The sequence below is a fragment of the Chrysochloris asiatica genome, unplaced genomic scaffold (genome assembly GCF_000296735.1).
Source record: "Chrysochloris asiatica unplaced genomic scaffold, ChrAsi1.0 scaffold00032, whole genome shotgun sequence".
Lineage (NCBI taxonomy): Eukaryota > Metazoa > Chordata > Mammalia > Afrosoricida > Chrysochloridae > Chrysochloris > Chrysochloris asiatica.
The window spans coordinates 1,526,502-1,538,872 of record NW_006408550.1 but is presented as its reverse complement, the minus strand read 5'-3'; the positions used below and the strand labels follow the sequence as shown (position 1 = coordinate 1,538,872).

The window sequence follows — 12,371 nt, the reverse complement described above, 5'->3', positions numbered from 1 at the left end:
CCTCATCTTAAATTGATTCTATTTATAAATATTCACATTCACAGGCTCCAGGGGCTAGTACTTGAACATATCTTCTTGGAGGACACAGTCCAACACACTACACCAGGGAAAGGAAGAAACCTTTCAGAGCTCACAAACCAAAGAACTAGAGTTAATTTTTGCAAAGTTTAAGTAACTAAATTTGCATGAAATGTCATCAGAATACCCTAAGGCAGAAAGAATATCTTACTCAAAAGGAATTGTTGAGGCAGCCTTGCGTGCTCACGTGTGACAAGTCTGAGAGTCCCCGCTCGTGCAATCGTCTGGACGAGCGAAGATGGCGGCCGAAAGGGAGCCTCCTCCACTGGTAGATGGTAAGACCATTGACTTTGAAGAGTTGGAGGACAGAGAGGACCTATTCACCAGCACTGTCTCCACCCTGGAGTCAAGTCCATCATCTCCAGAAACAGCTAGTCTTCCTGCAGAAGATATTAGTACAAATTCCAATGGTCCAAAACCCACAGAAGTTGTGTTAGATGATGACAGAGAAGATCTTTTTACAGAAGCCACAGAAGAAGTTTCTTTGGACAGTCCAGAAAGGGAACCTATCCTCTCTTCAGAACCTTCTCCTGCCGTCACTCCTATAACTCCTACTACACTCATTGAATCCAGAATTGAATCAAAGAGTGTATCCGCTCCTGTGATCTTTGATAGATCCAGAGAGGAAATTGAAGAAGAAGCAAATGGAGATATTTTTGATATAGAAATTGGTGTATCAGATCCTGAGAAAGTTGGTGATGGCATGAATGCTTACATGGCATATAGAGTGACCACAAAGACTTCCCTTTCTAAGTTCAGTAAGAGTGAATTTTCAGTTAAAAGAAGATTCAGTGACTTTCTTGGCTTGCATAGCAAATTAGCAAGCAAGTATTTACATGTTGGCTATATTGTGCCACCAGCTCCAGAAAAGAGTATAGTAGGCATGACCAAGATCAAAGTGGGTAAAAAAGATTCCTCATCCACTGAATCTGTAGAAAAACGGAGAGCAGCTCTTGAACAGTATCTTTAATGAACAGTAACATATCCAACTTTACTATAAGATCCTGATTTAAGGTAGTTCTTGGAAAGCTCTGAGCTGCCTAGAGCAGTTAATACACAGGCTGAGTGGAGCCAGAATATTGAGGATGGTGAACAAGGCTGCTGACGCTGTCAACAAAATGACAATCAAGATGAATGAATCAGATGCCTGGTTTGAAGAAAAGCAGCAGTAATTTGAGAATCTGAATCAGCAACTTAGGAAACTTCATGCCAGTGTTGAAGCCTTGGTCTGTCATAGAAAAGAACTTTCAGTCAACACAGCTGCCTTTGCTAAAAGTGCTGCCATGTTAAGTAACTCTCAGGATCATACTGCTTTATCTAGAGCTTTGTCACAACTTGCTGAGGATGAGGAGAAGATAGATCAGTTACGTCAAGAACAAGCTTTTGCTGACTTCTATGTGTTTTCAGAACTTCTTAGGACTACATTCGTCTTATTGCTGCAGTGAAAGATGTGTTTGACCATCGAATGAAGTGCTGGCAGAAATGGGAAGGTGCTCAAATTACTTTGCTCAAAAACGTGAAACGGAGGCAAAAATAATGGTGCTAACAAACCAGATAAAATACAGCAAGCTAAGAATGAAATAAGAGAGTGGGAGGCCAAAGTGCAACAAGGAGAAAGAGATTTTGAACAGATCTCTAAAACGATTCAAAAAGAAGTGGGAAGATTTGAGAAAGAACGAGTGAAAGATTTTAAAATTGTTATTATCAAGTACTTAGAATCATTAGTGCAAACACAGCAACAGCTGATAAAATACTGGGAGGCATTTCTACCTGAAGCCAAAGCCATTGCCTAGCAAGAATATGATCCCTGTTAAGAAGACCTTGGATGTTTGTTCCAGTTATGCTGAATTCCACAATGAAATCATTTAAAACCCTCTTAATAAACCACTATATATTTTGTGAATTACATGTGTGTGTATATATATAAACACACATGCTGACATTTTATTACAAGCTGCATGTCCTGACCCTCTTTGAATGGACTTTGGCATGACATTCTGCAATACTTTGCTGAATTGAATACTGTTGTGTCTTAAATACTTGCACTGAAAAGTGCACTGCAAGGCCAGAAATTTTACAGTGTTTTTCTTTACATTATATTCCTATAGTATGTTTTATCTGATCTTTATTAAGTGAATTATCAATGCATTAATTAATGTTCACTTACACACTCCTGTACAGAAATTAAGATTTTGTGATTACAGTAATAAAATGATATTCCTTGTGGAAAAAAAAAAAAAAGGAATTGTTGCATCCCAGGTTCTTTGGGAGCAAGGCCATGGTTTAATCCACATAATGAACAAAGGGAACAGAATCCTTGCACATGGAGGGCAGGATAGTTAGAATCCAGTCCCACAGCTGAGCTTCTTGGTGTGAAATCTTCTTCCTCCAAGGTTCCTAGCACATTGGGAGTTACTCAGCCTCTATTCTTCAGCTGTTTTCTGTATATCCAACTACATGCACCTTGAGAAGAAAAGCAGAAAGCAACACAACAGGAGTAGTGTGACATACACTAAACCGCTTATAACATGAAGTAGAATATTTAGAGTAAGAAAACCAAAATTAGGGCCTTCATGTTTTCCCTTTCTAAGCATATATTTAACAAACTATAGTCCATGAGTCAAATCTGACTGCTGACTGTTTTTATCAACAAAGTAATAAAGTTTTATTGGAATAAAGTCATAGTCTTCATTCACTTATATGTTATCTATGGCTGCTTTTGCCCTACAATGGTATTATTGAGTAGTTGCAACATAGACTATATGGACCAATAAAGCTCCAATATTTGTTATCTGACCCTTTACAAAAGTTTGTTGACCCTTGCTCCAGAAAACCTCTCCTACATATGCCCGAGGGCAGTGGAAGGGGTTTACATTTCTACCAATATAGCAGATCAATACCCTGAGAAATCCTTCTAGTAGTTAAACAATAAAAAGAAATAAATTTAGATACGATATTTTAAATTTTTCTTAAAATTAATAGCTGATCTAATAAGAATCTAAGGAAATCCTTAGTGGCAAAATAACAGGGAAGCATTCATCCAGAGAGGAAACCACGCACTGAAGCACACAACAGACGACGTTGGCAGGCCATGGTGCAGGAGAGCTTTTGGTTTCCTGAACACCAGACATCAGAGACAGGGAACAAAGACCATATAAGAATGGGACAAGACTCCTTCATAGAGCTGGAACCCAGAAGACAAAGCTCTCAATGAACTTGATAAACTTCTGCACACACACACAGAAAGAGCCTGTAATGAAACATGTCTCTGGGTAGAGAGGGAAAACGCTCCAGTATGGATTCCTAACCACAAGCTGACTCACACATGAGTTGGGGCTAGAATAACACTATTGCATGGCCCAAAAATCTCGAGCTAAAAATTTCCTTTAAAGTGGCTTTGGCTTAGTAGTTCTCCAGATTCCTGATAGGAACAAACACAAATCCTCTTTGAAGGAATATACCCTAAAAACAAGCCTTAGAGCATTCCTGCAAAAAACATAAAAAAAAAAAAAAACTCCATAAATGAGAGCCATCAGAATCGATAAGCCACAGGGTCAGAATGCCAGAGATGTGGATTCTGGCTTTATTAGATATAGAATATACAAGTGTCCTTGTTAAGAAAATAAAAGTTATCAACATTCGGCCAATGAACAATACACAAAAAATTATAACAAATGACCAATCAGATGTTTCTAATCCAAATAGTACTTCTAGATATGATAAAATAGTCACTGAAATAAGAAACAAGAATTAGATAAGAAACAAGTATAAAATGTTCACAATTATAACTGGAGAACAGAAAAATAAATTGTTGTGGGTCCTAACAATGGACTGTTTTAAATTGATAAAAATGAAAGAATGAGAGCTATGCAAATCAACATAGATTATCCACACAAGCATAATTTTGAATTAAAAAAAAAAAAAGTCGCAGATGTTAAAAAATAAAAACTACATATTGTTAGGAACACTATATGTTGTTAAGTGCCATCAAGTCAGTTCCGACCCATAGCGACCCTGTATAGGGTTTCTGAGGAGCAGCTAGTGAGCTTGAGCCGCAGACCTTGCAGTTCAAACGGTTTTGCAGTCTGGTGTATTAACCCACAGCGCCACCAGGACTCCTAGGAACACTATATAGTGTATAGTAAAAGGCATATAGTAAAAGACATAGATTAGATTCAGCACATGGTTACCACGATGAGAGAGAGACAGGAGTCAATGGGAAATGGTACAATGAGGACTTCAGGTCACTTTTAATATTTTCTTCTTCAACTGGCTGGTGAGCATATGAATAGGCATCATCTTCTAGACCCTTGTATATTTGAAATATTTTATTATGACATTTAAAAAAATAAATGGAACAGAAAAAGAGGAGGCAGTATTTTCTTTTCCTTTCTACCTAGTTTATTTTCAGAGAGGTTAATATATTGTGCATTTTCTTGTTTGTTTCTTGCTGCACAATGAGATTTTCCCCTTTCTGGTCTTTAAATTAACAACAGGTTGAAAATAGAGCCACAAAGGCTAAGAATGAGCTGGACTTGGCACAGCAGCAGTCGGAGCTGAAAGATGGACTTGACCTTCTGAGGAGCAAGTCACAAAGGAATCAAGACCAAGCTGCCAGTGCGAAAGCTCAGGCTGAATCCGCTCAACGCCAGGCGGGGGACATGAAGAAGGTCATTAGTCCTACCACGGCCACCAAGAATAGACAAACTGTACTTCTTTGAAGGACAATCCTTGACATTTAGACAAACGCTAAATCCAGATTTGTGTGTTGTTTGTCAGCTTTTCCTTTAATGCTGTACGTGATTAAATGGTTTATGTTCATAGGGAACTTGTTGGGTCTGAAGGCTCTTGCAGTCGAAGATGGCTTTTGTAGAAGCACAAGACCTCTGGTCAAATCATGGTAGAGTGTCTTCTCGCCATCTCCCCATCGCAGGGTTCTTAGTGGGGTATTGATCTGCTGTTGTTGCTGTTAAGTGCCATCGAGTCAGTTCCAACCCATAGCGATTCTATATAGGACTTCCGAGGAGTGGCTGGTGAGCTTGAACCACTGATCTTGCGGTCAAGTGCTTTTCCTCCAGCGCCACACCAGGTCCTGGTCTAACAATTCATAAATCAAGTTTCTCCTGGACTGCCAAATTTCAAACTTTATGGCATTTGATTACATTGTCTATATTTGCCCTTTATGCTCATTAGTTCACATAACATAGAGAAAAAGTCAGTGAAAGTCACATGCCAAAGAACAGAGATCAAGTTACCAAAATCAGAGTAGGTTAATTAAACAGTTGTGGAAAGTGGCCCATTAATTTAGGTTGCTGAAAGAATCTATCAACTCATTTTCTTAGCAGGAAATTAGTGGTTTAATGCATTAATATGGTAGTTGAAACAAAAGAAAACAATGTTAAAGTGTTTTTGCAATTTGCCTATATTCTGTTGCTTTTGAGTCCTAATGTGCTGGGGTAATTTTCCACTGACTTGGGGGTGGAGGACATTTTCTATGGGACACAAGTTGAGTAAGTTATTTCCTGCCCATCCCTCACAACCTATGTCCTGGCTTAATCCTTTATTCATGTGCTTAATACGAAGAGGTTACATAAAGTTTGTAGGAAATTTTCACTATCTTTTCATTCTATTTGCCATGGACTTTTTGAAGGTATGACACTGTTGGATAAGCACTGGACCGAAAGGTCTGCTTGAACCACAAGGTCAGTGGTTCAAACTCACCAACCACTCCTCAGAAACCCTATGCAGGGTCACAACGAATCGGAACCGACTTGATGGCACTTAACAATAACAACTCAGATTCTAGGTTGTCAACCACACAAGCTGACCCCAAAGATTTCCAAAGGAAGATCTTCAGATCCAGGACCCTTTCTACCTCATTTCTCCCATACCTTTTACCAACTGAATGTTGTATCCTTGTTGCCTTATTCTTCACCACCCATTCCTCCTTAATCTTGCAACTGTTCAACCTAATCATAGATTTGTCATGAGTATAAATTGGGTCATTTCTGTCCCACCTTAACACAGCGCTGTGGGATAAAGCACTGGACCACAAGATCGGTTTGAACCACAAGGTTGGTGGTTCAAACTCACCAGTTGCTGCTTGGAAATCCTATATAGGGTCACTATGAGTCGGAACCAACTCTACAGCACTTACCATAGCAGGGCTTAACAACTGGTGTCCCAGAAACAGTTGCCTTAACATGGAGTAATGATTGATATTTTGCAACAAAGATGTTTTATTGTTTAGTTAAGCTAACATTTCTTAACCTAAAAAACATGCCCCACTAGAAATTTAAGAGTGATTCAGGCATAGTAAGTAGATTATGGCTTCACTGTGTCCCTTTTATGATAGTGACTGGGGAATCATCATACATGTGTACATGCTTTATAAATATTTTTGGATAATGGGAGTGTTGGTTTATTACAGGTGTTTCTTGAGCTAAAAAACCAATATGCTAATCTTCAACATAAGACGAGCTCTATAGGACTGACAAAGGAAACACTGGGGAAACTGAAACAGCTCAAAGATGCTGCAGAAAAATTGGCAGGAGATACAGAGGACAAGATGAGACGAATAACAGGTATACATTGTTTTTTTTTTAAGGGGCTCTGGTGGCATTGTAGGGTAAGCACTGGACTGCTAACAGCAAGATCAGCAGTTCAAATCCACTAACTGATCCATGGGAGGACAATGAGACTTCTGGAGAAAGATGAGGCTTTCTGGTCCCGTAAAGATTTACAAGCTCAGAATCTCTTTATAGGGTCACTCCGAGTTGTAATCAGCTTGATGATGATTAGTCTTCTTTTACCCACCCCAACTAGTTTGGCAACTGCATGATTCTATCTTCAATTTGTCCTTGACCCAATTAAACCATGTGTGAGTCAGCTGAGGATAAAGACATAGGAACTGGGTTTGTGCTTTTGACTTCTGGCACGGTTTTGCCTCCCTGCTGCCATGGAGATGATTCCGACTCACAAGGACCTATGACAAAGCAGAACTTCTCTGTGGATTTTCTGAGTCTGTAAACCTTTACATGAGCAGATAGTCTCATCTTTCTCCTGTGGAGCAGCTGGTGGGGTTTGAACCTCTATACTTTCAGTTGGCAAATGCTTAATCCACTGCACACCAGGGTTCTTTGTGTTGTTGTTGTTGTTAAGTGTTGTCATGTCAGTTCTGACTCACACTGACCCCGTATAGAGTTTCCGAAGAATGGCTGGTGGATTTGAGCCGTCCACCTTGCGATGTTAATAAATGAGTCTGTATTCATCACTGACAAACTGAGATTGCTTCTGGTCACCTTGAAATGTCCTTATCCTCATCACACTCAACTGGGAGGAATTTTACCCCAGGGAATATTTGGCAATGTCTGAAGATATTTTTGCTTGTCACAACTTCAGGGGGAGGGGAGAGGGGAGCTACTGGCATCTGCTGGGTAGGCCAGGAGTGCTGATAAAATAAACATCCTACAATGCATAGGATAGCACCCCACAAGAAAGAATGATCTAACCCAAAACATCATCATGCGAAAGTTGGGAGGTCCTGAGTAGGCTGGTTATTTTTCCTCTCACTCCAGTAATTCCTTCTGGGTCAGTGTGATGTGCTATCAGGGCACTGTGTCATCTAGCATAGATTTATTGGTAGTCATTCTGAAAGAGATCATATTTTAGACAAAGATTTTCATGGACATGGAACTCTGGTATACACAAAGTGTAGTAAACATAGAACACATAGCATCAGACAGTTCATCAGATCTTTTTTTCTTCCCAGAATTGATATTCATAGTGGTTTCTTCAGACAATCTTCATGTTCTTAACTGACTCTACATCATCAAAAAATGATCAAATCATGACGGGTACCAAATTTAGTGGTGGTTGTATTTATTGTCTCTCAAAACTTCAAAATTAATTATATTCATTTGGAATTTAAGTAATTCTTAAATATCCAAACTGTTCACTTGTATAACTGCTCCTTTGTTATGAGTCTTTGGCCTTACAACTACTTATATCATCACTATGGCATGAAAAAAATGGAAATGCAACGTTAGTGTAGGCTACAATCAAAGAAAAGACATACCAAACTCGGGTATGTTATCTACTGATCTCTCAGGGGAGAGCAGAAAGGAAAAAACTCCATTTTTACTTTCACATCATTATTTTTTAAGTAGTGAGTTTGTGGGTAATTTTTTAATACTTTTCTAATAAATTTTCAAAGGAAATAACTGGAATTTTCCAGAGTTAATCCAGTAATAAAGTCATAGAATATTTTTTAACTTGTACTCCATAGATTGCTTCATGAGAATCATTTTTTAATATTCCCAGTCATTGTTCATTACTGCAGAAGCAAACACATGGGGAGGATATTTCTGTCTCGTGTTTCACATCAGGGTCCAAATTATTTCCACTTATCCCCAAAGATTAAAAACTCCTATAGCTCCTGAAATTACGTTGGAAGAGTTTAAGTTCTCAGACAGGTTGAAAACAAGCCATTCGGTGTGGGTTTTTTTTTCACTTTAAGGATATTTTCACAATTCAACAGAATACAAAGGTAAGACATGGATTTGGCTGTCTACTCTACTCTTGTCCTGCCGTGTTCTTGTTTATTAGAAAGAGTTGGCCATGGAATCCCAGTAGGGAGTCCTTTAGCAGCACCGATGTTAAAGGAATGAAGAATGGGCCCTACCCTACGATTAGGGATCTATCAGGTCTGTCAGGGTCATAAGACATAGAAAGCATACTTGGGCATATGTAAATATAACATATTATAAACAAAGTTGTCTCCAGTATCTATTTACCCTATAACAAACCACCACAAAATTTAATGACTGAAGTCAAAAGCCATGTTTTTGATTCTCTGGGTTGCCTGGGAAGTTCTCTGCAGGTCTCACCCGGGTTACCCAATGGCTGGATGCTGGCAGGACAGCATGGGATGGGGCTGCCCTGGACTGCTGGAATTCTCTCTGTATGGCTGCTTTGCAGCCTGGTTGTTTCAGGGTCCCACAAAAAGAAGAGCAGAAACTGCATGTGCTCTTGAGGCCCCGCAACATTATATTGGTCAAAGCAAAGTGCAAAGCTCACGTTTGGGAGGAAAGGATAAATAGACTCTCCTTCTTGATGGGAGGAAGTAGAACGACTGTATGATCATTCTTAATCTACCAGCAGAGTTAAGGGAATCAACAAAGAGTACTGAGTTATGGGATGACTAGCAGCAGGTAGAAGCTATTAGCATCCCAGGACTGAAGAAGAAAGGGATGACAAGAATGTAGCCGGAGCCCAGTGGAAACTCCAGCCTTAGGGAAGAGGCCTCTCTGCAGGAGCTGGAGTTGAGATATAGAACAACAGCCCAAACCATGCATGGTGACTGCTCACTCTTCCCAGACTCTGGTCACTTATCAGCTCCATTCACTGGACAAATGTGAATGTGAGCCAGAGGACAAGAGAGCCTGACTTTCTAAGACACAGAAATGGTGAAAATTGGACCTGGTGGGGCAAATGCAAAGTAACCAGCACAATCACATGAACTTATTTGGTAAAACGCAATTTTGAATTCTAGTGCACTTCCAGTGCTGAACCTACTTTTCCATTCCAAATGACCTACATTTGAAATTTTCCAGTGACAGAAGTCTCACCACTTTCTACAGTAGCCATTTAGACTTTGAACAGTTGTAGCTATTAGAAAGTTCTTCCTAATGTTCACACAAAATCTTCCTTCATGGAGCCTTCACCTGCTGGTTTTTGTTCTAATTCCCCAGGAGGACAGAGAACGTATCTATCCTACTTTCCTGAGCTTGCCTTTCAAATACCTGACAATTGCTATGGCACATGCCCACACTCTTCTTTTCTTCATCTGAAACATCACCAGTTGATTCAACATTTGTTCACAGGGCAATTTCAAATTTCTGTTTTTTTCCTCTAAACACATGCCAATTAGACAATTACCCAAAACCAAACTCAGGTTGGCTATAATCTGACCAAGTAAAAAGGGACAATCACTTTCCTTGTTCTAGATGTTCCACTCTAGCCTAACATCAGAGTTTCTTTTCTAAAGGTCACTTCATACTGATACTTACAGCTCCAAGGGACATCTTACACTATTACTCTATGCCTCTTGTTAGATTTAGAGGAATTCTCAGGTATTTGAGGGATTAAGAATGAAGAAATGAATGTGTGGATGGATGGATGGATAGATAGATGGGCAGATGAGTGAAACCACCATTCATAGGTTTCCTATCAACAGAAGAGATTGATGAAATGAAAATTTCAGTCCTTTTTATGGAATTAATGATTTGTGACCCTGACTGACTCAATAGAGCCCTGGTTGTAGGGTGGGGCCCATTCTTCACTCTCTTAACTTCAGTGCTCCCAAGGGACTCCCTACTGGGATTCCACAGACATCTCTTTCTAATAAACAAGAAGCGCCCAGTGGCAGAAGAGTAGAGTAGACTCTAAAGTGAAGTTAAAAGAGCAATACTGAACTTCACCAAAACCAGTCATGGTTCATCATCTGTCTTTTCAACTCTAACAACAGACTCAGCTTGATAAAGGCCTTTAGATATAAAACATGTTTTTTCACATCAATTTGCTTTGATGTCTGTGGAAGCCTTAAAAACATCTCATGAAAATAAATGTTTTATCCATTGAACCAAACCACAAAAATAAACATATCTTTATCAGGTACACAGACCCCTGTGTTGCTATAATATGGGAATCCACAGGGGATCTGTGAAACAGGAAATATGTCATTTCTTCCATTTTCTTCTTTCAGATTTAGAAAAGAAGATTCAAGACTTGAATCTAAGCAAACAAGAAAAAGCTGATCAACTGAAACATTTGGAAGATCAAGTAATTGCCATTAAAAATGAAATTATTGAGCGAGAAAATAAATATGCTACCTGCTATAGTTAGAGCTAAAGTAGCAAATGCCTGTGCCCTAGTTACTGGCTGCTGATGCGCAAGCACACAGAACGGTGCTGAACTTGTGAAGCAGAGCATCAGCCTCTTCCACCTTCCATTCCCTAGCCCCTCTTCTTATAGATCTGCTTCAGTGGCTGCAGGCAGAACTGAGGCAAGATGCACTACTTCATGTGTAGTAGAAAGAGGAAACCGAGATTGATGCTGGCTTCAGAAAAACCCTTCCTCTTGCCTCCCTTTGCCTTTCCTAACTTAAAAATAACTGGTTAATGCATAACAAGTAAAATTTAAATAAGCATATGTATTTGCTTAAACCCATTGCAATCAAATGACTCTAAACTTTTAAATAAATATCTCTAAGACTACCAGTTGCCATGGAGTCAGTTCCAATTCATGGTGGCCCCATGTGTGTCAGAGTAGAACTGAGATCCATAGGGCTTCAATGGCTGATTTTTCTGATGTAAATCACCAAACTTTTCCACTGAGGCACTTCTGGATGCACTTAAACCTCACATCATTTGGTTAGCAGTCAACTGCACCACTTAGGACTCATCTCTAATACTGGGATGGACCAAATGTGGTGGCAAGTACTAGATTGCCCTTTCTTAATAATTTCATGGGGATTTGCTTTTATTTGTAAAGCTGTTATTCTGAGTAAAATGCATATAGTTCAAAATGTAACTTACTTTGCATTGACTTTTTTTTTTTTAAGTTTTCATTGTGACTCGAGAGTTTACATGAAAGAACATCAGTTTTACACTCATCGTTTCATTGCAATGATTATAATCCCCTCTATCCATCAACAGTATTTCTTTTATTCGCTCTATTTTGTTGTTGTTGTTTGTTTGTTTTGGAAGATGTACACAAAAATGCTCAGGAATACATAAAGAACACATTCTGCCTCCTGGCTGCCAGCACTCAGTCTTTCTCTTTCCACGAGTCTAGATTCCTCAGCTGCTCTCTCTCTCTCCATGTCCTCATCTCTGCCTCCATCTCTGGTGTCGCTGCTTCTCTGGATAGAATCCCACATTCTGCTCATGCTCTTCTCCCTTGATGGTCCTAAGATCCTCTGTTCCTGAACTATAAGATTAACTACTTCCCCCTTTTTGTTACAGAACTTCTACCTTTACAGATTTGACAATTGCAATTAGTCATGATAACAATTACTCTTTATTGAATCATAAGAATCGTATCCCCATCTCTTTTCACCAGACCCATCTAGAGAAAATAAAAACTATTCAATGGGGATCCTGCCTTGCCCTGCACACTCTTAAACTAAACGCCCTCTTGAAAACTTGTAAGCCAGTCACTTTGTACCTTTATCACCCCCTCATTTTAGGTAGCGTAGTGGTTACGAATCGGGCTGCGAACCTTAAGGCCAG

General features: G+C 39.4%; 1 protein-coding gene and 1 pseudogene across 1 annotated transcript in view; both read left to right on the top strand.

Moving 5' to 3' along the window:
- Positions 1–10,983, top strand: part of LAMB4 (laminin, beta 4) — a 108,922-nt gene extending 97,939 nt beyond the window's left edge. The window contains exons 31-33 of the mRNA XM_006859276.1: positions 4,575–4,748; positions 6,509–6,662; positions 10,844–10,983. Of these exons, the coding sequence (XP_006859338.1) occupies positions 4,575–4,748; positions 6,509–6,662; positions 10,844–10,983 (468 nt within the window). The remainder of the gene's footprint in view (positions 1–4,574; positions 4,749–6,508; positions 6,663–10,843) is intronic.
- On the top strand, positions 317–1,871 carry LOC102838172 (annotated as a pseudogene).
- Positions 10,984–12,371: the final 1,388 nt, after the last annotated feature.